Source organism: Telmatherina bonti (assembly GCF_933228915.1).
Source record: "Telmatherina bonti genome assembly, chromosome: 8".
Lineage (NCBI taxonomy): Eukaryota > Metazoa > Chordata > Actinopteri > Atheriniformes > Telmatherinidae > Telmatherina > Telmatherina bonti.
Window position 1 is genome coordinate 26,808,738 of NC_136626.1, and position 27,873 is coordinate 26,836,610.

At 41.0% G+C, this 27,873-nt stretch overlaps 2 protein-coding genes across 4 annotated transcripts; both read left to right on the forward strand.

Annotated features, from left to right (window-relative positions):
* Nucleotides 1-5,142: 5,142 nt before the first annotated feature.
* On the forward strand, nt 5,143-13,087 carry mbd3b (methyl-CpG binding domain protein 3b). Of its 3 annotated transcripts, XM_079244662.1 has the most exons (7): nt 8,646-8,919; nt 9,923-10,082; nt 10,439-10,576; nt 10,782-10,872; nt 11,008-11,185; nt 11,657-11,828; nt 11,940-13,087. In XM_079244662.1, the coding sequence occupies exons 1-6, from the start codon at nt 8,810-8,812 to the stop codon at nt 11,802-11,804; spliced, it is 825 nt and encodes a 274-aa protein (XP_079100788.1). In that variant the 5' UTR covers nt 8,646-8,809; the 3' UTR covers nt 11,805-11,828; nt 11,940-13,087. The 3 variants fall into 3 exon arrangements, with proteins under 3 accessions (XP_079100789.1, XP_079100788.1, XP_079100787.1); XM_079244663.1 differs by lacking the exon at nt 8,646-8,919 and adding an exon at nt 5,143-5,188 and having other exon boundaries at nt 11,657-13,087; XM_079244661.1 differs by having other exon boundaries at nt 11,657-13,087.
* Nucleotides 13,088-13,844: 757 nt separating this feature from the next.
* LOC306759749 (unconventional myosin-Va) lies at nt 13,845-27,865 on the forward strand (the record flags this gene model as incomplete). Its single annotated transcript, XM_079245474.1, has 35 exons — nt 13,845-13,871; nt 14,760-14,870; nt 15,014-15,182; nt 16,521-16,665; nt 16,750-16,906; nt 16,982-17,125; nt 17,232-17,313; nt 17,422-17,529; nt 17,618-17,730; nt 17,831-18,099; nt 18,185-18,266; nt 19,039-19,179; nt 19,333-19,464; nt 19,546-19,629; nt 19,716-19,832; nt 19,919-20,016; nt 20,286-20,372; nt 20,767-21,087; nt 22,804-22,960; nt 23,110-23,349; nt 23,455-23,664; nt 23,750-23,843; nt 23,958-24,106; nt 24,215-24,430; nt 24,563-24,663; nt 24,765-24,879; nt 25,418-25,514; nt 25,601-25,732; nt 25,838-25,989; nt 26,269-26,358; nt 26,463-26,595; nt 26,688-26,985; nt 27,241-27,415; nt 27,504-27,584; nt 27,673-27,865. The coding sequence occupies 35 exons, from the start codon at nt 13,845-13,847 to the stop codon at nt 27,832-27,834; spliced, it is 4,989 nt and encodes a 1,662-aa protein (XP_079101600.1). The 3' UTR covers nt 27,835-27,865.
* Between the last annotated feature and the right edge of the window lie 8 nt (nt 27,866-27,873).

Sequence of the window (27,873 nt, forward strand, 5' to 3'; positions counted from 1 at the left end):
GAAGGAAGAAAAAGAAAAAAAGTTGCCAAAAAGACTGACTACTGGTGGCCTGAGGCGACCCTGTTGATAAACACACACCGCATAATCCTCGCTGGACATTTATAACTGGCAGTAGAAGAGCCAGCCCTGCGTCGGGTCCTTAACAGGCGTCTGCGAGGGAAACGTTTCCTGGTGTGAAGAGCTACGAAAACATCAAAATGGTCCAAAATATCTTCAATAAAGTCGTCGGTGCCAAGTATATTACTATTCTGCGGGCGTGGTGAGTAAAAACAATAGCAGTTTGATCTCTGGGATAAGTTGTTAATGCTTTGATTAAGTTGGTTGCGTTGGGAACGTCCTTGTGTCCTTCTGCGTGACCCGTAAAGCTAACTTTAGCTTAGCATTGATGTTCATTTCTGCTCACTCTTTCTTTAAAATAGACCACAATTTAGTGTAGAAAGGAAGTGGCATTGACCAGAAGGACACAGAAGATTTGAGCCTAGCTTTAAAGACTTCTCAAATTAACAGTGTCGAAATTTCCCCACTCTCAGCCCTCATTATGAGCTAAATAGTCTATTAATTGATTTAAGATAAAAGTCCTATAGAGAAATCTCTAGAAAGTTGTGCACTATCATTTAAAAATCCTAAATACTGTAAAGTACTGAGATTTTATAGTATAAATATAATACATAATTTTAGTGCATTACTGTATACGATTTTAATGTTATGTTTTAAGTGACACTAATTTAAAGCATCTGTATCCACCAGCTACTAATTATATTAATCATACATGACTATACTTATTAAATTGTACATTGCGTTAGTTTGTTGCCTACAGATTATCGTTGGATAGGCGATGAGCTAATTAAAATGTTTCCCTGTAACTTAACAAGCCGCTGGAGAAGCGTTATAATTATTTTTTTTTTTTTAGTGATGTCCAACCTTTAGAGCACTAGCTCAATGAGTATGGTGTTGGTGAGTCCTGATGTAAGGTGTACAGCGTGTGGTTGTTTAATTCAGAAATGCAGAATATTGTTCATTTGACTGGATCTTGTATGTTGAATTTTGCCTTATTTTTTTCTTCACATTTCCATGTGCAGTATCTCCCAATTGCAATGAAAGGTTAAGCAGTCTACATAGCCTCATCAACTGTACAAATTAATTGGGCAATCCACTTTTTTTTTTTTTTACTTAAATGTACACAGACTATACTTATTTTTAATGCAAGAACTTTATTCAAATGTGTCATTTTTCTGATTGCTCCATCGTTCAATCCAAATCAATGGATCCCAAACTTTTTAAGTTGAAATTAATCCTCTTCACCAATGTATTCTGTGTCGTCTTGTATGGATATTTATAGGTCCAAAATTCACATTTCCATAAATAAGTAGCCTGTATGTGACTATCTGCAAAAGTTCTTATAGAAACATGTCAGATCGGTGCATGAAGACATGCAGTGCCATCAGACTTTCATCTGAAAGTGAAATTGTGTGGATAAAATGAGTCTCTTCCAGTGCATTAAGTTTGATTCAGGAAGCTACATTTGCTTATTTTTCTTATTGTGGACACTGAATGTGTCTGAGTGATATACCATTTAGGTCGAAAACACGCCTACCGGGTGTGTAACAACAGTTTAATATCGTCAGTCTCATACAGAATGTATAAGCTCTAATTAATAAGTGATTATTTTGTGCATTTTTCCCATGTGCATGCATGAGTTTTATTCAAGGTAATCCTCTTCCTTGCATGGTCCAAAAACAATCTTGTTAAGTTAATTGCTGTTTCTAAATTCTCCCTAGGACTGAGTGGTTGTTTCCGTGTTAGTTCAATGGAAGGGCAACCTATCCAGGGTGTTCCCTGCCTCTCGCCTAATAGCGGCTTTGAAAGGCATTCCCCCACAACAAACTGGCATAGGAATGTGATCTGTGTCAAGGTTTCAGAATCAAAATGGAACTTTGTATGCACAAACATTTTGGTAATAAGGACTTTGTGTTGCAGTGGTGGTGAGAAAAAAAACAGAACAAGGCTGATTTTGTACATTTGCTGAGTTTACAAATAGCTTTGGACATGTCCAGCACTGTTTTTCCCTTCAAAGCAAAAAATCCAAAATGTGTCCACACTTCTGACTTAATATGTGATGATGGAGGATTTATCTCCATCATCCGACATTCTCCGTCTTCCAAGTGTTTCCAAAACTGACATGTCTTCTTACTAGTTGAAGAGAACCATTTTGCCCTCCGCTGGAGAAAAGCAGTAACTTCTTCTCCAAAACTAGTGATGGAGAAGACGTCCGGTAACCTGCGGGCGGGCCCCATGGGTCGGGTCGGGCCAAGATATTTTCACTTCAACTGCATGGGGCGGGTCATTAAACCCAGGTGTTCATCACTTTTGATCTTACATCAGGAAAGCCACAAGCAATGTCGATAATGGCTGTTGGCCGCCACAACTAATCAGTGAAGATGGAAGAGTAGGTGGAAAAATTGAGGTCGGGAGAATACATACTCAGAAGGAAAGAAGGCCAGGCTTGCGAAATCTCGTGCATGGGAGAAATTTTCTGAAGTTGTCAGCGCAGCAGACAACAGCAGCTCTGTGGCAGGATGATTCTCTGCAACAAGTGCATCAAGCAAGCGCACATTGAGTGCAGCTGGCTGGGTCCTCAAGTCGAAGAGAAACAGATTAAATCCCGGCACACTCGATGCCATTCTTTTTTGCACAGTGCTGCACAATAAATAAGACATTCCAACATGGAAAATTATGCACAATATAATTTTTTGATTTGTAATTTAATTTTAGCGTTTTCGCTATTTTTAAAGCCTGTTTTTTTGTTTTGTTTTTTTTAATTTATTTTTATTTACTTTTTTGCACTGGGTTTAAATTTGTTATTGCCACCTGGAAATTCCACTCTTAGAAGATTTTGTAGGCCAAATAAAAATGTAATTGTATACTTAGCCTGTTTTTAATTGGGGTGAGGTGGGTTAGGCTGGGGCGGGCAAGATTATTTTATACATGCGAGAACCACAGGCTGGAAAAAACTTGACCCCCGCAACACTAATCCAAACATATAAACATTTAAAATTGAAAAAATAGACTTTTCACCAAAAAAAAATCTATTTTTTATTCTCCCACCCCTACTTCCTGATGTAATTCTGTCATCTTCAAATGTAATATTTTTTCAAAGAGGTTTTTTTTTTTTTGTCTGACATGAAGTTTTAGTCAGTTGTGAATTGGCATGATGTACATACATTTGCAATGTATGATGCACATCATGGATGTTGTTATGGTTTTATTTTATAAGAAATTCCACTTTTTTCCTCCATCTAGGGTCCCAAATATGGTTACGTGGGGAACAGTCGGTGGCGTGGCCCTCGTTTACTTCACAGACTGGCGATTAATTCTAGACTATGTTCCATACATTAATGGAAAGTTCAAGAGGGATGAATAAGAAGGACTTTAAAATGTGAGTCATTTGTCATCATACAAACCAAATGTGTAGCCACTCCTTCCTTTTTACACTTTGCTTAACTGAGTTTCTCATGAGCTTTTACGGTGTTGCTCAGATATGATACAGGCAGGCTTACAGATCTTGCAAAAATCATGGAGATGCCACACTTTGAGGAAGTATCTGTTTATTAAATAGTCGGTTATGATGCAAAAATGTATTGGCTGATCATATTGGCTTTGTAAAACACTAACTACAGCAAAACAACTGAAACACAACTGAAAAGTAGTCAGTAATATGTAGCACTCCTTTTTTCTATGCTTTCATGATCATTTCTGCCAGAAGTTTTCAGTCGGGGAAAGTGGTTTACGTTCGGCTCACTTTGCATGGAAACCACATTTTCTTCATCCGTTTGTTACAATTTACTCACAAACCAATAAGTCCTGGTCTGATGGCCATTTGTGGTTTGTTTTTTGTTTTTTTCCCCTCATCTTCTAAATTTCAGACCCACCTGGCTGGGAGTGAACAGTCTTCTGCGGCACTCTTAAGTTGAATTACCTTTTGAATATTTGACGTGTTTCAACTCAACCCCTCTTGAGTCAATATTTCCTTCCAATCAGCCTGGTGTAACAGCAGGTTTAGCTCTGCAAGCACTCCTTTAAAGTTGAGTGATTTCATTTTTTTCATGGTTTCATCTGAACAAAAATGTATATTGAAAATTATTACATCAATTTCATTTAATGTTTTTAAGTTGTGCTTCTATAGATGAGAACGTGTATCAATTAATTCTTTCCTTCATTCTCTCTATCTCAAATAAATTGCAGAACATCCTCCAAGTGTGGTTACTCCACCATTAGTACCAGAAACTTTAAGCCATAAGTTCCAGTTCAAACTTTCAGAGTTATGGTTAAACATTGCCATCGCTTAGCTTACACCTGACACTTGACCTGCTGAGCTCAGAATTGCCTCAGATTCATTAAACTAAAACTTCCCGCAGGTTTCCAGACTCGGCCAGGAATTATGTCTTTTTATATTTTATTTACACATGTCAAGCAGATGCAATTATGTATGTTTTGTTGAATGGATCATGTGTCTCCTTTCAGGACCAGAACTAGGGGATGGGTGCAGGTGTGAATGCTTACACAGGACAAGCTAAAGCGGGATGGCGCGTCCCAACACCGTCAAGGAGCTCTTAAGAGTTTGGACTTCTAGATGCACACTGTAAAAATGCTGTTTTTGATCAAGTGTTATAAGATGTGAATAAATCTTTAATTTATCCTAACGTGTCCAGTTATTTAGTAGATTCACAACTATTAAAAAACTTTGATAAAATGGCATTGTGAGAGTTTTTTCCTTAAGTGTATTTTCATTCATGTGCAGAGCCAGGATATAAGCAATAAAAGTTGTAAAAGCTGAATGTGCTTCTTTTTCTTGTAGCATGACTTTGTAGATCCAATCTTTTGTAATCAAACTTATATGAAATTAAGTTAAACTGAAAAAATCCTCGGAAAGTGTCTGATAATGCAACTTTTTAAACAAAACTTGTAAAATTAAGGACTTAAAGGCATTGAAAGTTACTTGACCTAATTTACACCATGTTACCAACAGGCATTATCCTCATGTTATCGGGCTGAATGCAAAATTTGCGTGGATAATGTGTTTCATTTTTAACACTGGAGGGGGAGGGGACTGAAAGAGGAGAGGGGAGAAGGGATTTAACATTGCAAGAGGCAGAAAGCGAGATAGTGTCCTGAAGATGGATAAAAACGAGTAAGTACATCATCAGACGACATTGGAAAGGCTTAACTCGTAACTGTGGCGTTTGATGAATGATAATACCGATTTTATAATCAATTTGGAAAGTATGTTTGTCAGCGATTAGGCAAATACAGTTTGCGGTCTCGCTATATCCAAATATCTCTACGGGAAAATCTAGTCTGGATGCACGTCTGTTTTTTGGTGTTTTTTTTTGCCATGGTTTAAAAACGCATTTTTTCTTCTGAAAATGTCCTGCGATGTGCTGTTCAGCTCTTCGTCTGGAGCTGCGGCGTCGATAGTGTGGTATTTCGACCGGGATCTTGGCCATGCACAGTGGATGCAGTTATCCCTGTCTTGGTTTTGCATACACCTACACAAAACCTAATGAAACTGTGACATGACTCTGCAGTGAAGCGCGTTTGGTCGATGCGAACTACTTTTTTCATTTATAAAAGCCGGCTCCCAGTCTGAATAACAACGGTCGTCATTGTGGTGGTCAAGCTGCTCTCCAGTTTCATCTTACGTAAAAACTTGCGCATTTTAGCCTATGAACACAAAGTTAGCAGGTTCATGTAGTGTTTCTTTATTGAACTGTACTAATGGACATTGTTGCAGCCGCTTCGTGATTACGGCCTATTTGTTGTCAAATTTACGATCCCCTGGGTTAAAACCAGTGTATTATTAACCACTAGCATTCAGGCGATAGATGAAATACAATTTCCTGTTATTGTAAAAAATAAAGGGCTATTTACATAAGTATGGCGCTAACTTGCCCTGTTCTCATACCATTTGTATACTGTTCCTCCCCTCCTGTTGTAGGCCCAGTCTCAGTTCCTCCCCCTGACCACACTTGACCCTACTCCTGTTTGCATGGAGGAGATACTCCACTTTTTTTTCTCCAGAAAGAAACAAGGTCACATAGGTCATCCATCCAGTGCCCTCTTTTATTGACTTGATTACTTATCTTTGACTCCCAAATGAAAAGGAGCACCTTATCCTTGCAAAATGGAATAACAGGGCCAGAACAGGACTTGGAATTGAGTTTAGCTGTGGTCACCCGAGATTTAGTCAGAGGAAGCAAAGTCAGACATATAGTCTACCATCTAAAAGTAAACATCCCTGTTTCAAGTATATCAGTTTAAACAAATTTTATCTAGGAAGTGTGGAAAAGATAAAACACAAATTTATTGCATTTTATTTATACCAGACAAGAAGCAAAAGTGTTGCATTCATTGCAGTGATTTATTTCAAACTAAATTTAGGATTGGGCCCTCTATATGCCCCTGATGGAAAAAAAAATCTAATTATATAAATGTGCTGTTCTTCGTGACAGATGTTTGCTAACTCATAGGTTTTGGAAGACAAAACAAGTAGGAATAAGTAGAAATTACAAATTCAGTATCAGAATAGTTGGAACACTATCAAATATAGGCTAAATAAACACAGAATGCAAGGATTTGCAAATCTCATAAACAGACATTTTATTTCCAAAAGAATAAGCAACATATAAAAGGTTCAAAGTGAAAGATTTTACCATTTCTTGGAAAATATTAAAAACAAGTAAGAGCAGGGTTTTTTTCTACCGTTGTGTAGCATCCCCTCTTCTTCCAACCACTGACTTATGACGATATGGATGCAATATGTGGTTTAGCAATGTCTTGCTGACATATGAACAGGCTTCTGTGTAAGGACTGTGTTTAATGGGTTGCTCTGATATGTGGCTCTTAACCTTTATGAACTTTTCTGCATTGACGGTGCTTTCACACGTATGTAAGCTCCCCATGCCATGTGCACTAATGCAATCCCATACCATTTGCAGTCCATAAATAACAGCTGAATTTCTCAGCAGTGTTTTTTCTTTGCATGATAGAGCTCTAAACTGCATTTATGGATTGCAAGCGAAATTGTTCAGTAATTTCTGTAAGTGTTTGAGTCCATGCTGTAATTTCTAGTAGAGAATCCTGTCTGCTTTTAATGTAGTTCTGTCTGAGCACCAGAAGATCACAGTCCAGTTCTGACTTTTGGTTTTGTCTTGTCACAAAATTTTCCACTGATTTTCTGAATCTTTTGAAGATATCTTACACTATCAATTGCAGTGTGTTCGAAGTCTTCCCAATTGAGATTTTACATTGAGAAACTTTTTTTAAAAAAAATTGTTACACAGTTTTCAGATGCAGTTTGTTTCATATTGTGGAACTTCAGTCCATAATTACATTAGAGAGGTTTTGCCTTTCTAAAATACTCCTTTTTTAACAGTCTTATCTGTTGCTACTTAATCTAATTTGTTGTCCAGATGTTTTTGATTTGTGACAAATACTTTTTTTTTTTAACCTTTTGTTGATACTTTACCAACTTTTTGTAGATGTTTTGCTGCTGTCAAAGTCATAATAAGCTAATATTTTCCATGAAATAGTGAAAAGGTTTCAGGTTCTGACATGTCTGGCATGTTCCTTATGAGACATTATAAATAAAAATTCAGATTTATGAGATTTGCAAAGCATTGCATTTTGTTTTTATTTGCATTCCAAACTTTTTTTTTTTTTTTTTTTTTTTTTTTCCCAGATTGGTGTATTATCCTAATCTTTGACATAACAGATAACGGCCATCCAGCTCATTTTAACATTGATAAGTCACTTTGGGTATAAGTTCTGTTGGCAAACTACTTCTTGAGGTTAGGACACGCTTGAACATTAGAATAAGTATTTTAAATTCAATTAAGTTGTTGTAAACATCTGGAAATATGTTGGTTTTTTTGCTATAGCGAAGTTACAGTTTAAAAGCTGTTCGTTTTTATGATTCTATCAAGCTTTTTTTTTTTCTTCTAAATACTTTGAATAGGGTCTGAACCCCCCCTAAACAGCATCAAACCTTGTAACATTATATATATATATATATATATATATATATATATATATATATATATATATATATATATATATATATATATACATACATACATTTTTGATCAATTTTATACCAACTCTGAGCTGTAGCTGCAAAAAAGTTCAATATGTAAATTAAAAGTTAATGTGAAAGTGTAATTTTTTTTTGTTTCAAACAATAATATGGAATTACATAATAAATATTTACTTGTACTAACAGAGAATTGAACTTTATGCAGTATATTTATAATTTATTTAACTCCGGTGTTGCGGCAGTTATAGTCTTTGCATTATGACGATCCGTTTTTAAGCGCACGTGAGTTCCTCAAGGATGTTTACCTTCAGTAAATTTGGTTCACGCTACGACAAACGTATGCTTTTATTATGAAGTCTTAAACCCCTAAACTCACAGTCCTTTTCCGCTGTCTTTGCGTTACCGCGCTGCTCCGCTTTCTGTGCGGATGTAGTCGTTGTGCCCCGGCGGGATGTGCAGGTAGTGATGTGGCTGAGATCCGTCGCGGAGCGATCTGCGAATGACAAAGAGATGAGCTGTTCGCCGGGAGATCCCATTACAGGGGACGCACGTTTTAAAATGGTCGAAACAAAAGCGTAAGAAGCGATAGGCCTTTCAACTCACATACAAACAAACAAACAACAACAAAAAAGAAAACAATAATCGACACATCTCCCCAAGTCCAATCTGGTTATTTGGAGTAACTTTTAGTGGATTCATAGGCTACTCGCGTGGGAAATGGAGAAGAAAAGGTGGGATTGCACTGCTCTCCCCAAAGGCTGGAAAATGGAAGAAGTGACCAGAAAGTCGGGTTTGTCAGCTGGAAAGAGCGATGTCTATTACTTTAGGTACTAAACGAGCGAGAGCTTGCAATAATTACAGTTGCACGACACACCGAGTTTACGGTCGAAAACAGGCAGGAATGAGATCAGGAAGACGGTGGTTGGTATAAAGTTTGGGTGTGAAGGGGAGGGGGGTCTAGTTTGTGGCAGGGCAACAAGGCCAGCAGGCCACCTCCACGCACCTCTGTTGACGCGAGTCCGTCCAGCCGGGCAGGCTAATCGGAGCAGCGCACGGCTTTCAAGGCCTTTTCTGATGAAAAAGACTCAGTGTAAATGCCAGTTAATACTCTTTATTTCCCATTGAAGTGAATCAACAACGCCAGGTTTGTTTTCATTTAGCAGAGCAGAAGAGCAAGATGAGGAACAGAGGCAAGAGAGGGGGGAGGCGGGTCGGTTGTATAGTTTGTGGTAGGCTAACTGTACCATCATAGTGGTGTTAACAGTGGTGTGTGATACATTTGCATGCTTTACTAGCACGAGTCCACCCACAGCTGTGCCTTTGTTGGTCATCGCTCAGGTTAAAAGACATAGTTGCTCTAACAAGCGGAGCTACAATGTTTCCATCTTGAAACATTTGGCCAAATGCTACTTTGTTTCCCCCCATTTTAACATTATGTTTGCTGCTTTGGTGCAAGTAAATTCCAATGCTGTGTGTGACAAGTTTTTCTTAAAATGTGTGCTGTTTTTTAGTAGATAACTGGATTTTGATAGACTATTCATAAAGGAGTGCATTCATTTCACAAAGTGCAGCTGATGTGATTTCAGTGTCATTGCTCATTTGGATGTAACCTGCTTCTTTCTGCTTTCTGACTTGTTGCACGTTCAGGTCCATATTTACACTTTGCCATGTTCAGCTGTGATGTATTTGTCTTGCTGTCCTTCATCGCTGTGTGTCCATCAGGCTTTATGTCGTTGGTTCTGTCCATTTCTCTTCTTAATGTTTAACAGCAGATTGTATTGATTTGAAGATTTTTTCCCCCCCTCTCATGTCTCCACCTGCTTTTGCCAGTCCATCTGGGAAGAAGTTTCGGAGCAAGCCTCAGCTGGCCCGTTACCTTGGTAACCAGATGGACCTCAGCTCCTTTGATTTTCGCACGGGAAAGATGCTGATGAGCAAACTGAACAAGAACCGTCAGAGGCTGCGATATGACAACAACAACCAGAACAAGGTGGAACAAATTAATCCAAAAATGTATGGAGAACTGGCTGCTGCTTACAAGAAAGTGTTTTTAAGAGCCAGAATACTGAGAGTGAAGTTTGCAGCTAATGTTGATACCTCTCTAATGGAAGTTTTAATTTTTACAGCTTGCAAAGTGTCTTTGAAGCACCAGTAACTTCATTAGATGCATTTAATCAGCGCATGCGGCTTGTTAACAGTAAAATTATTCCTGTCAGACTTATTGGAGCTAATTCCTCTCAAAGTAGTGGTGCAAACCTTTATTAACACCGATGTGTTTATAAAGAATTTATTTCTAAAGGCAGTTCTCTGTGGTTTCATCTTCCTGTCTTTATCCTTGTTTTTAAGGGCAAGCCTGATTTGAATACATCGCTGCCTGTCAGGCAGACGGCATCCATCTTTAAACAGCCAGTTACCAAGGTTACCAACCATCCCAATAACAAAGTGAAAACAGACCCTCAGAAGGCTGTTGATCAACCCCGACAGGTGAGCAGCTCATGCATATAGCCGCTGACATCACGCCGTACCAACCAGTCAGATGTGTTTCTGCAACTGTATCTCTTGGGTCCGTGTGGGTCCTGAAAGGAAATGTGGAACTGTAATCCTGGATGAACCTGAGTTGGTTTTGTGGTGTATTGGTAGCAGATTTGTTCGCTGCATTTGAGTCAACTCTCTATTTTTCTCTCCGCAGCTGTTTTGGGAGAAAAAACTCAGTGGTCTTAACGCTTATGATATTGCAGAAGAGTTGGTGAAAACGATGGAGCTGCCTAAAGGCCTGCAAGGTGAATCAACTGAGGATTAACAGAAGTGACATGTAGATATGTCTTACAATGGCAGTATTGGTGCAACAACTCAGGATAAAAGCCACAGTGGTGTTTATTTATAATAACCGATGACCCCTCTGCTTCCTGCTGCAGGCGTTGGACCGGGCTGCACAGATAAAACTCTGCTGTCGGCAATAGCGAGCGCTCTTCACACCAGCGCTGCTCCCATCACCGGACAGCTGTCTGCTGCTGTAGAAAAGAACCCGGGAGTGTGGCTCAACACTGCACAGCCGCTGTGCAAGGCCTTTATAGTCACAGATGAGGACATCAGGTGGGTCATCATAAAACAGCTGCAACATATTCATCTCTTCTTTGTTATGCATTTTGCAGTCTTACCCTGAATGAGAAGTGATCCCAGTTGCCAATTCAGTCCATGTGTTACAATTATATGGCTGCAGAGGAATCCAGGTTCCACCTGGAGTGACAAATTGTGTTTACGCAGGCTTTTGCAAAATGCACAGCTTTTAACAGGTTCATCTGAAAATAATTTCCTTTTTTTCAGATTATTCAAGATTTAAAGTGGTAATTTAGAGCCAAATTGTCCAGTCTGTTTACCTAAAAGGAACGACTGAAACACGTAATCTGTAAAATGGTTGAGAGCCATGAGCACGCCTGCTTGTTAGCTGGAATAATTCTTCTGCAAGTTCCACACAGCCTGCAAGAAAACCCTACCTGCTCTAACCGATCCAAACGTCAGCTGCAACTGCCAACTACAACGACTTCCTCTTGTGTTTCTGAACAGGAAACAGGAGGAGCTTGTGTACAGCGTAAGGAAAAGGCTGGAGGAGGCGCTCATGGCCGACATGTTGGCCCACGTCGAGGAGGCCGCTAACGAAGGAGAGCCTCTGAAGGAGGAGGGCAACAGCAGTGAGGACATGGAGAGTGTATAGCAGAGGCAGACACACCTGTGAAGGGTGAGCCTGATGACGTGTGTAGCCGCAGAGAAACGGGACGATTGTCTTCATAAATGTTTCATTTTCCGCTCATTTTTTTTCCTCTTGCGGGTTTTTGTAAAATCCAAATAGGCGTGTTCAGCATCTGATCACATGACCATGAACAGTAGGAACCCTTTTCCAGTCCAGCCCTGATGAGCTGCCCCTCCGACTGGTATCCGCATCCAACGTCAACCTCAACCCGATTCACTCCAGTGCAACCTCAGCCGCTGTTTCATCATTAACTCCACTGGACTTGACTATTTATCAGCCCTGATGATTTTTATGATGAAACTTAAGAAGAAAAAAAATCAAATGAACTTTGAAATATTAGAAATAATTTAGCTACAGTGTCAAGTTCAGTGTTCAGTGTATTTTTTACGAAAAGCTTTCAGAATGGGTTTGAATTTTTTGCGACAATCATGTCATATCCAGACGTTTTCCTGTGGGCAGAAAGTTGATTTTGTTATTTGGTTGTGGGTAGATTGGGAATGAATGTTTTATACTTTTGGCATCTCTTACTGGACATTTTTACTGTGTGCTCCATGAGTAACTTAACACGGCCGACCCGAATCTACTGGTTCTAGACCAATTTGAGGTGGTCTCATCTGCTGGCGGCCGATGTTACTAATGTAGAAGATGTAGTACGAAGCTCGTGTATGTTAAAAGTTGACAAAGTTTTAATGTAATTCCAATGATGTTTTATCATTTACATCAGCTGTATTGTCTGAGTCGTGCTCAGTATTGACCCAGAGAGGATTTGTAATTTTTAATGACTATATTTGCTCTGCTGAACACTTTCACGATGCAACTGAGTGCAGTGGGAGAGAAATGATTGAAAACCTCTTTCAGTTGCTGTTATGTATTTTTCATAATCATTTTAGGAGCTTAGTGATGTTAGAAAACATTGCTATTGTCCTTTTTTTGTTTTGGTCAATGTTATCACACACATGCTGCCTCCTGTTAGACTCGCACACAAAACTGGTGACGGCAAATTGTTTTATGTTTTAATTCTCAGCTAAAGAGCAATGACGTTAGCTTTTTTTTAAAAATCCTTGTTGGATGAAGAGTGAATAATTCATCCATCTGAAACCGTGAAATTTCCATCACAACGTCAGCAGGCTGATTGCTGAAATTAATTTAATTGTGTTGCTTATTAAAAGGTTTCGGTATGTCACTGCATCTGCCGTGTGTTTTTGTTTCATGTCGTTGGAAAGTCTGATCAGTCTTATCTGCAGGAGATGGAACGGACACATCAGAATGAGTTTCAGGAGCTGGCGGTGATCCCATATCTCCAGAATCTGGCCCCTCCATTGCTATCAATCCTCCTGGATGACAACACTCCCCCACAGAGCCAGGATTGTTAGAGTACCTACAAAATGTCTTTTTTTTTTTCTTTTACTGTGGGAGAGTTCGGTCATCCAATCCACTAAGAAACGCTAAACAAGAATAAATACCAGCAGGAGATTATTGTTGGGGGTTCTGGTACATTTTTAGGACACTATTCACACATTTAGTTGTGTTGCTCGTTTCACAGAAGCAATCCTTACAAGTTATACCTCACTGTAAAGGTAGCTAGCCAGGCTATCTAATGTGTAATACAGCAGCAGTTATTATAATAAGCCACCAAACGCAAACATTCTTGCTTTTCTGTGCTAAAATTACATGGCTGAAAGTGTGTGAATTATATCCGCTATAATTGCCGTGTAGGAGGTAAAACCTGCCGTTTAGATGTTGCAGATGAATCCAGAAGAAACATTTCCACACAGCAGCTCCTCCTGGGTGGAACTACTCAAACTGCCCATCCAATAGCTGCATCCTCCTGCAGATTAACAGTTAACCCGACCATGTCTTTATGCGAGTCTGGACAAAGTGCAGAATACTGTCACCTGGACGGGAGGCGACAGGATACCGGCTTCCACCCTTCACAGGAACACACTGACAGTAGCGGGTCTGAAGTTTTACATGATGTCCTCCCATATGATTACAGGGTAAAATATGTCAACTCTGGAATTATACACAAAGGTAAGAATTAGAGTTTGAGCTATGCTTAAAATGATTATTAATTAAACTTATATTGGATCTTTACAGAAAATGTATTTAGTGTGAAGGAAGAGAAATGCTAATGAATGAGTTGGTATGAATATATCTGTGTGCCAGATAAACTGTTATCTGCAAAGGCTTTTTAATAACAGGTCCTGGAATGGTCCATACTGGATGCAGAAACTGCAAAGTCCTTCTTGCCTTTTTGTCAAAGCCTCACAGTTTTACCTCTACTACACACTGAATATCTGCATGAGATCAAAACCTTTTCTGTTAGTTTGCAGTATTAATAATGAATTACCAGTGTTAATAATGGCTGATCCACAAAGACAGAGAGACCCAGAGAGAGAGGATGACCAGTGTTAATTTTTAACATCGTTAAAGAACATTTTATGCTGATAGGTGCCAAATGCCTTGACTGGGTGAGGCCAGGACGTGTGACATCTGAACACACTCATGTTTACAATATTGGGTATTTTAGAAATGTAATGTTTAATGATATTAAGTGTTTTGGAAAGGTAACATTTTAATGATATTGTGTGGAGAAATGTAAATTGACTGTAAGTGCAGCTATTGTAGATTTTGAAATACTTGTACACCTTTGCCTGCCCAGGGACTGCAGATGGAAACTAGCCAAGGCTAAAATCTGGTGTAAAGCATCTTTCCTTAATGTTTTTACATATGGTCCCTGACAAATAAACTTCTATTTAAAAAAAAAACAAAACAGTGTTTGACACTAAATTTAATGTCTTGTGATTTTTTTTCTTTCTCTGATTTCAGATTACATCCACATTATCATCAACACTATTCCCTGTGTAATTTGAAGCAGTTTTAGACAGGCTCGTTGGTAACAGTGTGCTCTTTTGCTAGGGGGCGAGTGTGTGGATCCCTGACCCAGATGCAGTCTGGCTTTCAGCTCAGCTCCTGCAGGACTACAGGCCCGGGGAGAAGCAGCTACAGCTACAGCTCTCTAATGGAAATGTAAAACATGCAGCACCTTATCCTGGATCCAGATTTATGTCAAGTTTATGCTCCTTAATAAAACGTCATAAATAAAAACATTTTGACTAAATGTAAATGTATTTCATAATTTGTAGACTACTAACTTCCACTTTTATTAATAGGAGGTCCTTTATCCGGTGGACTCTCCCTCTGATCTCCCACCGCTGGGGAACCCTGACATCCTGGAGGGTGAGAACGACCTGACGGCTCTCAGCTTTCTCCATGAGCCTGCTGTGCTACATAACCTCCGGGTTCGATTCTTGGACTACAGCTGCATCTACACCTACTGCGGTGAGCAAACATGGGTGGATGAAGGCAGACCACAGAGGGCAACATATAAGAGGATTGTATGCAGAGGTTTTGTGCTAAGTGACTGAGCATAGTAAAGTGGGGAAGCATGACAGAAGAGCTGATGGGAGAGGCGGAGACGCCCCAACCAAACAGCTTCTGTTTGTGGGATTACAGCACATGAAGCTGGGTATAAATCAAGAAGATCAAAGGTTGAAACAAAGAGACAACTCCTTACCTGTCACCCTTAATAAAACTGGTTTAAGATATGAAGTCATACTCCGGTTTTACATGTCAGGCTTATAAAAACAGATAACTTGATTTTGACTTGACTTGGTCATTGTAACACCTTGATTCTTTTCTTTTTCAGCCATTCTGTAGATTTGATGCAGTGCGTTGGATCATTGTCTTGTTGTAAGACCCAGCTTTAGCCATCAGGCCTCACATTTAACTAGAATAACTTAGTATAATGACTCAATAACAGCAAGGTTGTTTGTCAGCCACATGATCAGGACAATCAGCCCTACGCCTCTGTTTCTGACAGATGTTATGAGGTGTTTGTGCTGATATGCTGTTTTTGCAAAGCTAAGCTGTGCAGCCTTGTTCTTCTAAAGCCAAGGCGGTTTTCTCCTGTAAATCTAATAAAAATTAAGCCATTTCTCCTACATCTTCGATGAAGTAATTATATGCCTGTACTGTCAGAAGTAGATGTTAGGAAGAGAGGCAGCTGTTTTGGTTACTCTTCACTTATCAGTAAACATTTTTCATTTGCATTCATCCAGATTATTTGTAATGATCAGTTAATCAAATGCATTTGATAGGCAGCACCTGGGTCCTACTAACTTTTTTGAATTTCTGATGAAGCACTCCGTCAGAACAAGGTCTAAAAATTAGTTACATTTATTTCCTCCTCCTTTTTCTCCTTCATTGTGCTCTGACATGTAAAATTCTTCTGAAACAGAGGCGCTTCCTTGTTCACATGACGGTGGTGCTGCATTTAGTTTAGTTTAGGATACATTGTTTTGTTGTATTTATTATTTTTTTTACTGATTATATCTTTATGTTAATTATATCTATATGTGATGAGAGCTGCAAAATCTTTTTAAAATTTAGACTAAAAGTCGATACAATGCTAAATGTTTTGTTTGGAAAACAACTGGATGTGATTTTTCACTTTAATTACAAAAATGCCTCTTTAAATTGGATTTTTTAAAAATGTTTTATATGATAACGTTTTCCATGTAAACAACGTGCTTCTGTTATCTGTTGTTTAAAACCCACAATCTTTATAAATTCCAGATGTTGTAATGTTGGTATTACTTCCTTTACCCATCTCTCCAGGTATTGTGCTGGTTGCTATCAACCCCTATGACCAGCTTCCCATCTATGGGGAAGAGGTGATAGATGCCTACAGTGGTCAGGACATGACTGACATGGAGCCTCACATCTTCTCTGTGGCAGAGGAAGCCTACCGCACCATGACCAGGTGAAGGCATCAGGAGGTAGAAGTCATGTCAGGACAGCCTGTTTGCTGAATGGAGACGGACAGTCATACTATGTGTTTAAATAGGGAGGAGAGGAACCAGTCCATCATCATCAGTGGGGAGTCCGGCTCAGGAAAAACTGTCTCAGCCAAATTCACCATGCGGTACTTTGCTGTGGTTGGAGGAGCAGCGCAGCAGACCAGCGTGGAGGAGAGGGTCCTGTCCTCCAATCCCATCATGGAGGTTAACTCTTAGTGCATTTTTATTTATTTATATATTTATTTGTTTATTTAATCTCACTGTGTGTTTTATTTGCAGTCCATAGGAAATGCAAAAACCACTCGTAATGACAACAGTAGTCGTTTTGGAAAGTACATTGAGATCGGCTTTGGCAGGAAGGGGGACATCATCGGGGCCAACATGAGAACATATCTGCTGGAGAAATCAAGGGTCGTCTTCCAGGTAAGGCTTGGAAAGATTTAAATCCTGAATGTTATAAATGTCTTTCCTCGGTCAGTGATGTCAATGTTTACGGTTTATCTCCATGTGATTTTATATCCGTGTTTAGGCCTCAGCAGAGAGAAACTACCACATCTTCTATCAGCTGTGTGCCTCCAGAGAGCTGCCTGAAATGAGGTCCCTCAAACTGGGTGAGACTCCATCACACTGACTCCTTCTGCTCATTTTCAAAGGATTACCACATTCATTCAGTCCTCGCTGGTTGCACTCTGAACATGCTGCATCTTTGTTGACCCCAGATGCGCCTAAATACTTTCGCTACACTAATCAGGGAGGACAGGTGCAGATACCAGACATCGATGATTTGTCAGACCTGGAACGGACTCGCAATGCTTTTACCATCCTTGGTATATTTCATTTAGGAACAACTGATTCTCCCAGAGTAGCAAACTGAGGACAGCAGTGGAAATGCTTTATTGTTGGTGGGTATTGCAGGTGTGCAGCCTGACCAGCAGATGGAGCTCTTCAGGATCCTGTCAGCTGTTCTCCACCTGGGTAATGTCAACATTCAAGCCAGTGGCAGAAGTTCTGACCGGAGTTACATCGATGTAATGAACATACAAAACTGAATCGATATAAATTCTTGTGTTATCCCGATTCCTTTAAATCAGTGCAGAGGAGGAGTAATTGCAATTTGTTTTCCTTTAGATGGAGGACCGCTCTCTGGCTGTTTTCTCCAAGCTGTTAGGAGTGGAGGGATCTCAGATGGCTCACTGGCTGTGCCATCGTAGACTGGCTGTAGGGGGAGAGATGCTGGTGAAGCCCATGACTGGCCAGCAGGCTCTGGAAGCCAGAGATGCACTTTCCAAACACATCTATGGTCAGCTGTTTACATGGACGGTCCAGAGGCTCAACTCAGCCCTGCGCACACAGAAGGGAAAGGCCAAATCCTTCATCGGGGTGTTAGATATCTATGGGTGAGTGAATGAGGTGCAGATCATGTTTCTGCAGTGTGTGGTTAATATCTTTTGAATATACTGATACGTCTCTGTCTTTGAGCAGGTTTGAGACGTTTGAGCGGAACAGTTTTGAGCAGTTCTGTATAAATTATGCAAATGAAAAGCTGCAGCAACAGTTCAACAGGGTGAGTCAGCTTCCTCCCTTCTGTTTGGACATCTGACATGTTGACTTTCTGATTTGACACCAAATGATTAATCTGGACATCTTTTTAGATGCTACACTGACCCTATCATACAGAGATGGTTTCAGTTTGACCTGGAGGTCTGTGGCGCTTCTGTGCAAACAGATGATGGCGATTTTGATCAAGTTGATGACAGAGAATATGTAATTTTGCTGTACTTATAAGAGAGAAAGCTCCTCTGCAAGAAGAATGCATGTTCATCTGGTTCGTCTGTTCCTGATGCAGTTCACAACGATCGACTGTGCCTGAATAGAGGACAAAAATAATAATAATAAAAACTCCGAGCCAGACAGTGGTAGTCATCTTTATCTCTTGAGTTGCCTGGGTAATAAGCCTGTGCATGCATGACAGTCTCCTCTGCAGAGGCAGAGCTGAAGCACAGCTAAAAGGAAGAAAAGGAGCCTGGAAGCTGTGCTTGTTCAAATGTTCATACTGAACCCACCTTCTTCTCTTCTCACTTTCCTCTCAAGGATTTTCTTTGAATATTTAAAGCATTGTGTATGAATTTGAGAGATATACATTATGAAGACTGTAAGATGTGCTTTTTAAAAAGTATTATTTGTATTGCCATGCTGTGTGGAACTGATGGAAATGTGTTTATATTAGAGCTAAATGATGAGTAGTTAGAATCATTTTGGTTGTTTATATATTTGCTGGATTCAGGATCTTTATTTTGTCTGGTGTTAAAATGGAAATGTTGTCTGTTTGTTTGCAGCATGTCTTCCACCTGGAGCAGGAGGAATATGTCCGGGAGGAGCTGGCCTGGGATAGGATTGAATACAGCGACAATCAGCAGTGTATCAATCTAATTGAGGGACATCTGGGCATGTTTGATCTGTTAGATGAGGAATGCCGGGTTGGTCCCTCTTCCACCTCCTTGGTCTTTCCCTCTGCCTATTAACATGCATGTTTACAGCTTTATTTCATGTCAATTGATTAGTTTAATTAATTTGAATACTAATCTGCAAAGCTTTACTCTGTGATGACTGTTTCTCTGTGAATGATGCAGATGCCCAAAGGTTCAGACGAAAACTGGGCGCGCAAGCTGTACGACCAACATCTAACCAGCATGCCCCATCCTCACTTCAGGAAACCTCGCATATCCAACAGCGCCTTCATCGTTCTGCACTTTGCTGACACTGTAAGTGATGAACTGTTGCATGTCTTACCTGCTTTGCTGCAACCGATCTGCTGGCATTCAGTGTTTTCCATCTTGAATCAGGTGCAGTATGAATGCGAAGGCTTCTTAGACAAGAATCGAGACACAGTTTTCGAGGAGCTCATTAACATCCTCAAAGCAAGCCAGGTAAATATGTGCTAGATAAAAAATGTTTATTGTATAATCTATGCAGAGTGACCAGTGTATCAGAGATGTGTGTGTATGTGCATCAGTCTGAGCTGGTGGCTGAGTTGTTCCAGCAGCAGGGAAATAGACCCTCTGTGGCCAACGGAAGCGTTCGCTCGGGGACAAGAGCCACCAGAGAACATAAGCTGACTGTCGGCTTCCAGGTTGGATGTTTTCTCTCTTTTTTTTCTTTCTTTATTTATTATTCAGGCTTATTCAGCTTCGTGCTCATTGTGCTTTGCCTTGCCAGTTTCGTCAGTCCTTGCAGATGTTGATGGACACTCTGAATAGCACCACTCCTCATTACGTCCGCTGTATCAAACCCAATGACCTAAAAGAACCTTTTATGTAAGTGTTCATTCGGTTTACTGCAGGGATGCCCAAACATGGTAACCAAGAGCCACTAAGCTGCAGGTTTCAGATGTTATGCTGATCCAGCACAGCTGATGTAAATGAAACTGATCTGACAGCTTGTCAAGTTCTGCACAAGTGTGTTGAAGCAGGGAAACATCTAAAACCTGCAGGATAGTGGCCCACGAGGATTAGAATTGGACGTCGCAGGTATACTGGGTGCCACTGTGTGCACTTAGCGAGGAATATCATCTTCTCTTTGTAAGGTTTGACCCTCAGAGGACAGTTCAGCAGCTGAGAGCCTGTGGGGTCCTGGAGACTATTCGTATCAGTGCAGCGGGTTACCCGTCGAGGTATTGAGACGTTAATCCTACTCCTGACTTAGATCTTCTATGGTGCTATTTCTACCAACTATGCTTCAAATGATGAATCTAATGCATGCTGTTCTCAGTAGTTTTTATTCAAAGTTTTTCAAGTTTATTTTAAGTCCAAAATTGCATGTTTCTTAATCTGGAACTGATCATGATTTTAGTCTTTATCTCATGTTATTTCCTTCTCCTTTCCTACTTGTTTTAGTTTTACATGATGCTTCGTATTTTGTAATATTTTAGTATTTCCAAAAAGCACTTTGAATCTCCCTGTTGTTGAATTGTGCTATATAAATAAACTTGCCTTGCCTCGCCTTAATAATGTTTACATATCAGGTTGTTATCTCCTAAAATTTGTGTGTCAAATATGTGTCTATAGATGGACATATGAGGAGTTCTTCAGCAGGTATCGCGTTCTACTTCAAGGGCCTCAGAGCCACGAGCAGGCCCAGGCTTCGTGCAAACAGGCCCTACCTCAGCTCATCCCAGACCAAAACCAGTACTGCTTTGGAAAGACCAAAGTATTCTTCAGGGCAGGTCAGGTGGCTCTTCTGGAGAGGCTGAGAGCTGAGAGGCTGCGCATGGCTGCTGTAGTCATCCAGAGTCAGGTAAAAGGATGGCTAGCACGGATCAGATACAACAGGATCCTCTGGGCAATCGTCACCGTGCAGAGATACAGCAGAGGAACTCTCGCCAGGCGGTAAGGACATGTATTTAGCTTTGTAAATGTTCCAGCAACAACTGGGGGATTTTCAGTATTTTTGCATAAATGTGACCTGAAACATCAGGACTATCAGAGTTTTGCACAGTTAAAGCCTGATCTTTACAAAGTGCTCTTGGTTGTGTATAATGGCATGAGGATCAAGAGAATTTTACATAATATATCCATCCATCCATCCATCCATCCATCCATCCATCCATCCATCTATCACTGGGTGAGAGGCAGGGTACATCCTGGACAGGTCGCCAGTCCATCACAGGTCAAACAACATAATGGAGACCAATTATGCATTTTTTTCACAAGCTGACCATTTTCTATGCTTTAAATGAAATGTTTGTGACTGCTTTAGTGAAAATAAAAGATGCTGCAGCAGCTCATTTTTCTTCTATCCATTTGCATCTCGCCAACTTCTATCAAACTCAAAGCTCAGAATTCCTTGTTAGAACAAAAAATATGACACAAAGTTATAGTATAAAAAAGGAAAAACTTATTTATTATTTTATTTTTCCGTTGCTGAACTATACAGTCTATACAAAGTGAGGTTAAAAGAATTAAAAAGTAAAAGCAGCCCATCCAAGCAAAGTCCCTGTGAAAATCCCTGTTCATGAATTTTCCATCAGAATCACTTTTTTAACAATACCGGTGGGTTTAGTGTTAGAGCTGCTGGAAAAATGGTGAAATGTTTTAAATGAGAGGCATTACATGTGCAAAAAGTAAAAGTTTTCTCATTTATCCATCGTGGTTGTGTTAGTTTTGTAATTAAGGGATCTGGACTGCTTGCCATCACTGATGAAATTGATTTTCTAGTGATACTAATGAATTTCAGAAAGTAAAAGACTTTTGACTTTAATTTAAACATACAGCAGGTCACACAATAAGATTCTCAAAGCAAACCAGTGAAAAATAAGAAAATAAATGAAGATAAATTAAAATAAAAGATAAAACTTTAGATAAAAGTGGAGATAGATAGAATAAAAAAAACTGCTTAGACTTGTCAACTATTTTTCTACAATTATTTGTGTAAATATTTTCCTGTTTTTTTTTTATTTTTCTATTTATTGCTTTATTCAATTGTCTTAATAGTTTCGTTTCAGATGTTTTTTTTTTTTATAATAAATTTCTTTATTTCCTTTTTAATTCTTTTCCACATTTTTCTTCTTTCGGCATTTCTGCCATTCCATATGAAAGAATAGTTAAGGAAGGAAAAAATTAGACAAATAAAATCATAACGTGAACATTAATATAATGACACTAACATAGTAGAAAGACCTGAAACAAGAAGTTCAAGTGAAGAAGCCCGCTCAGAGCTGAAAATGCTTTCAAAGAGATCAGCTGTCTGTAAAGCATTTCGTCATACACAGATATTTCTGCATCTGTTGCTGACAGGAACAGTCCTCGTGCTTCTGCTAGACACAGATTGGATTGTTTCTCATTCATGAATAGTTTTCTTTCTAATGAGTTTTCTCTGCTTTTATGACTTAAAAATCAGATCCATATTACTTCTTAAATGTGAAAGAATTAAAGGGTCAGAGAACTTCCGAGCACGTTTACGTTACAGCACACTTCATTTAATGCTTTATTTTAAGGAAAAATTGACATTTTGGTGAAAGACACACAGTATAGCGTTGAGAAACATAAGTCACCATAATTAAACCTGAGAAAATCATCTGTCATTTCTTTCTCATGTGGCTGCAGGCTGGTTCTAATGCTCCGCTACATTAAAGCTGCATTAGTGATCCAGAAAACGTACCGTATGCTGGTGGTCCGACAGCTGTTCCTCATGATCCGACAGGCCACCGTCACCATCCAGGCCTTCACCAGGGGCACGCTGGCACGCCGCAGATACAGACAGGTCAGAGTGCTCCCATTTACCTGCTTGAGCTGAGCCTTGAGAAAAAAAACCGAGCAGAGACTGTTTTATTCATGTCTGATGTGATAAGCAGCTCAGTGTTAAATACCTGAATTGGACCTGAAGTTCAAACACTTGTTTTCTCTCCCCAGCTGGTGGCAGAGAGGGCTGCTGTGCTTCTCCAGGCGAGAGTGCGTGGGTGGCTGGCGAGGCAGGCATACAGGCGGGTGCACGCGGCGGTGGTCTTCATGCAGTGCTGCATGCGCCGCAGGGCCGCCAGGAGAGAGCTGCTGAAACTGAAGACTGAGGCCCGCTCAGTGGAGAGGTACAGAGAGCTCAACAAAGGCATGGAGGTCAAACTGATGCAGCTGCAGCTGAGAGTAGACCAGGAGGTGGGTGAGGGATGGTGAAGGAGTTTCTTGTTAAAAATGTCTGCAACAAGAAGTGATTTCAATTGATATTTTGCCTCATTAAGACGATTTTTTGTGGTGGTCCAGGTAAGGGAGAGCGCTGCTTTGAGAGAGACTCTTAATGCCGAACGAGGGGCTGCTGGTGCCGAGCTGGAGGCTCTGAGGGCTGTCGTACAGAAACTGGAGAACCAGAAGCGAGAGAAACCTCCACCTGGCCCAGTCATCAGTGAGAAAGAAGTGGAAGAAAGGAAGAGAGCAGGGGAGAAAGCTGCTCAGGAGATCCTTCGACTCACACAAGTAACTCCACCAACCCCAACACACACAACATCTGAATTATGCAGCACGTGAAAGATTTTCACCCGTGATCATCCTATCTCCCAAGGATTTGCAAGCTGTGCAGAAAGAAAAGGACAGAGTTTCCACAGAGAAAGAAGATCTTTCTGCTCGCTTGCTTGAGCAAGAAAAAGCGCAGAACGGTGAGTCTCAGCTCCAGCAGCTGTCTGAACTCTTTCTCCGTTTCTTTGTCACGTTTCGTATCTCTCACCCTTTTTTTTCCTTCCTCCTCTGTGCATTCGCCCATGTGAGTGCAGAGTGTGTGCGTCAGGCTGTGTTGCAGGCGAGTGCAGCTCTTCAGGCAGAGCTGGATGAGGAGAAGACCAAGTATCAGGGCCTCCTGAGGGAGTTCACCAGACTGGAGCAGAGATACGACAACCTCAGGGAGATGAGTGTGCTGACTGAGGTCCAGAACCGCTGCTACAGATACTTAAATACCGTTTTCTTTTAAATCATCAGGTTTATTTATTTATCTTTTTTGCCTCATGTCCTCCTCCTGTTCCTGATCACGCAGCGTACAAAGGGTCACAGAAGGAATGACTCCACCCAGAGTCTGAGCTTGGAGCCACTTTCTCCCTCCCCAGCTCCGCTGTCACCCCAGTCTCTCACCCCACTCACAGCGTCACCCTTCACATCTGCCTTCCCTTCCCCAGAGGAGGTGCGCAGGGTCAGCGTGACATCTCCAAGTTTGGAGAGGAGACTCTCAGTGTGGAACTCTGAAACGCCATTGGTGAGTAAATACGAGGCCTGGAATGCTAAACTAAGGAAACAAAGTTTTCTGAAAGCCATTTCCTGAAGACGCAGGAATGTAAAGTCACAGCAACAAGCGGAGTGCTGAGTCATGTCATGCTTGTGTGGACAGGACCAGTTGATGGAGAAGATGGATGTGGCCAAAGACCCAGCAGTGAAGATGAAAAGAGAAGACTTGGAACTCGCTTATGATGCTGTACGAGTGGCCAACAAGTCAGTCTGTCCCTACGGCGCTTCGCTTTCAGTTTCCGGTTCGGATTTCTGTTTTAGGTAAAAGCTCAGCCATCCTGTTTTTATCTGTCTGTCTGAGCCAGGTTTCTAGAGAGCCAGCTGCGGAATCAGCGCAGCCAGTGGGCCGAGGAACTGGAAGCACTGAAGTGTCAGCTCAGGCAAGCGATCCCTTCTTCTTCTGCTGCTGCACAGACGCAGGTAGAGATTTATTAACCTGGTTTAAAACTGATGTAATGTAGAGAACTACTATTTTGATCCTGTTGCTGTCTTAAATATAAAAGAGCCACAAACTTTTTTAATATGATTGTTTTTAAAGGTGGAGTATGTATGATTTTCAATATTTTCAAAATAAATTAACTAAAAAAAGAACTACAATCATAATTAGATAGTTTTTTTTTTATTTGATGTTTTATTAAATTACAAGTTTAATTAATGACAAAGACCCTTCTTAAATGTTTGCCTACCAGTAAAAAAAGTGCTTTTTGTCATTTGTCATTAATTAAACTTGTAATTTAATAATGCATCAAATATGGACAGACTGGAACCTACTTGTTCAAAAATCTATCTAATTATGATTGTAGTTATTTTATTAGTTTTTTTTTTTTTTTTTTTTTTAAATATTGAAAATCTTACATACTCCACCTTTAAAAGAACATGTTTGACTTTTCCCTTCTTGCCCACGTTGGTTGCAATGTAAAGTTCAAAACTAAAAGTTGTTTTTGGAATGGAGCTCCAGGAGTATCTAGAAGCCAGAGAGCAGGAATGCGTGCGGCTGAGGAGGGAACTGAAGGAGCTTCGGAGCATCTCATCACTCAGACGACTCCTGACACAAGGTTAGATTTCCCCTCTCTTAACTGAATGTAAATACTGAGAACCTCGATTGCTTTTGTTGTCATGCTGCTGTTGAGACGTTTATCAGCTCTGGTTTTCTCCTCAGCTTCAGCCTCAGAGACTTCCTGTCCACATCACCCAAAGCCGGCGGCAGCAGTCACTGGTTTGCTGGAATGTAAGAAAAAAGATGAAGTCAAACTTATCAAGAACCTCATCACAGGTGAGACTTTTTTTCTTTTTCTTTTTAACTTCAGGAATAAATGTGTTTCTGATGTGAAGGTCAGTTTGTGTCTCCTCTGTTGACCTGCCTCTTCCTGCGCTTCAGACATCCGTGTCGACGCCGCCCTGTCTCTGTCCCCCGGCCTCCCCGCCAGCGTTCTCTTCCTGTGCGTCCGTCAAGCCGACTGCAGCGGAGATCAGGCTCGTGCTCGTTCGCTCTGCTGCGCCGCTGTCACCGCCATGAAGGCTGCTCTGAAGGTAACCTGAGCTCTGATCCGAATCGTCCCACACGCGCCATATGGTTGAGGTTTAGTGCACGAGGACAGTTCACATCATGTCTAACAAAACAAGATCAGGCAAAGAACTTTGAAACACTCTTTGTGATCATCTTCTAAGCGTGTGTTCATCCTCGGACAGAACAGGGAAACGACGGGAAGCCCGTGTGAAAAACATGCAAACATCACCACCGACTGACGTGTTTTTCTTTTCATCTCCGGTATTTAAGTGTTTGTTTTCTGACTTCATGTGTTTCTGCAGAAACATACGAACGATGTGGATATGACTGCTCTGTGGCTGAAAAACATCTGTCTGTTGCACAACCTGCTGATTCAGCACTCTCCAAAACGGGTATTTTTCTCTTTTCATCATCCTCTTGGACACAATTTCAAAACAGAAACATCGGTGCAGTCTAGAATTTGTTAGTAGACTGTGTGACTTGTTTTGTTTTTCAGACTTTTGACTCAGATGAACAGGTTCCACTCACCGCTGACCTGACTGACACGATCCGGACCCTGAGCGACCTCTGCATCCAGGCCTACCAGCAGCTTCTCTCCATTTCTGGGAAGCGTCTGCATAGCATCACAGGTACCTCCCACAGCATTCACGATACCAATACTGCGTATGTGCTTCTAAAACTCCACTGCTCTCTACATCCTCCCCTTCCTCCTTCCTCTCAGTCCCTGCTCTGCTGGAGAGCGAAACCATCACTGCTCTGTCCGGTTCGCCTGTGAAGCTGGGAGCGTCCAGGAAGCGAGCAGGCTCAGATCCCAGGCCTGTAGGAGGGGACGCTCCAACCATGGTGTCTGTGCTGAGGGAGCTCAGAACTCTTCACACGGCCATGACCCGCCAGGTTTTGCCCCAGAGTTTGCTGGAACAGGCCTTCCGTCAGCTCACCTACCTCATCTGCGCGTGCGCTCTTAATAACTTGCTGCTGAGGAAAGACATGTGTTGCTGGAGTCGAGGCATGCAGATACGGTAGGACGCATACACGGATAAATACGCATACACAACATACTCCTGGATGTCTCAAGTCATCTGCACTGTCTTCATTCAAACGGCAAAGCGTAAACAGCTCTCTGAAAATGAACTTATTGAAGATCTTATCGACTGTAATGTTTCTAAATCATGTTTTCTTTCAGAAATAATTAGCAATATTAATATCACTCTTCCTCTCTTCATAACGCGCTGTTATAAGCTTTAAGTTGTTCCACATGAATCATCTTTATTTAGCTACAATGTGAGCCTGCTGGAGGAGTGGCTGCGGAGTCAAGATGTGCAGGCAGGTGGCGCTGTTGCCACATTGGAGCCACTCATCCAGGCAGTTCAGCTGCTGCAGGTGGGGAAAAAGACAGACGCAGATGCACAGGCCATCATTCAGACCTGCACGGCCCTCTCCAGTCAGCAGGTGGGTGTGTTCGCTTGTTCTGGGCAAGAAAAGCGTCAAGCATTTCATCTAATTGCCTGCTGTTGTTTTTTCTTGTTATGTTTGGCAGATTGTGAAGATTTTGACCCTCTACACGCCCCAGAGTGATCTTGATGAAAGAGTCACTCTGAATTTCATCCGTACAGTCCAGGTACGTGTCTGGGGATGTGAGATCTGACAAAATAGCTCATTTAAAGCAGCATCTCAGCGTCACTGGTTTCTGTCTTCACTTTCTGCAGGGGCTTCTAAAAGGCCGCTCCGATAGTCCGCCTCCACAGCTCCTAATGGACCTGAGGAGAGAGTTTCCTGTCACATTCCCTGACATGCCTCCCCCAGTTCTCAGCGCCGAGGACCTGGTTATCCCAGACTCTCTCAAGATCTTCTTTCTGCGCAAAGCCTGAAAAAAGTGAAAAATGTACCCACTCAAGTTTACCTCCCAA

What these genes read in the sequence shown, in the direction of transcription:
- mbd3b (XM_079244661.1), top strand. Translation starts at nt 8,810, where the DNA reads ATGGAGAAGAAAAGGTGGGATTGCACTGCTCTCCCCAAAGGCTGGAAA. An exon ending in GCTGCCTAAAGGCCTGCAAG is followed by an intron (nt 10,873 to 11,007) that starts GTGAATCAACTG and finishes TTCCTGCTGCAG; the next exon opens with GCGTTGGACCGGGCTGCACA. An exon ending in GTCACAGATGAGGACATCAG is followed by an intron (nt 11,186 to 11,656) that starts GTGGGTCATCAT and finishes GTTTCTGAACAG; the next exon opens with GAAACAGGAGGAGCTTGTGT.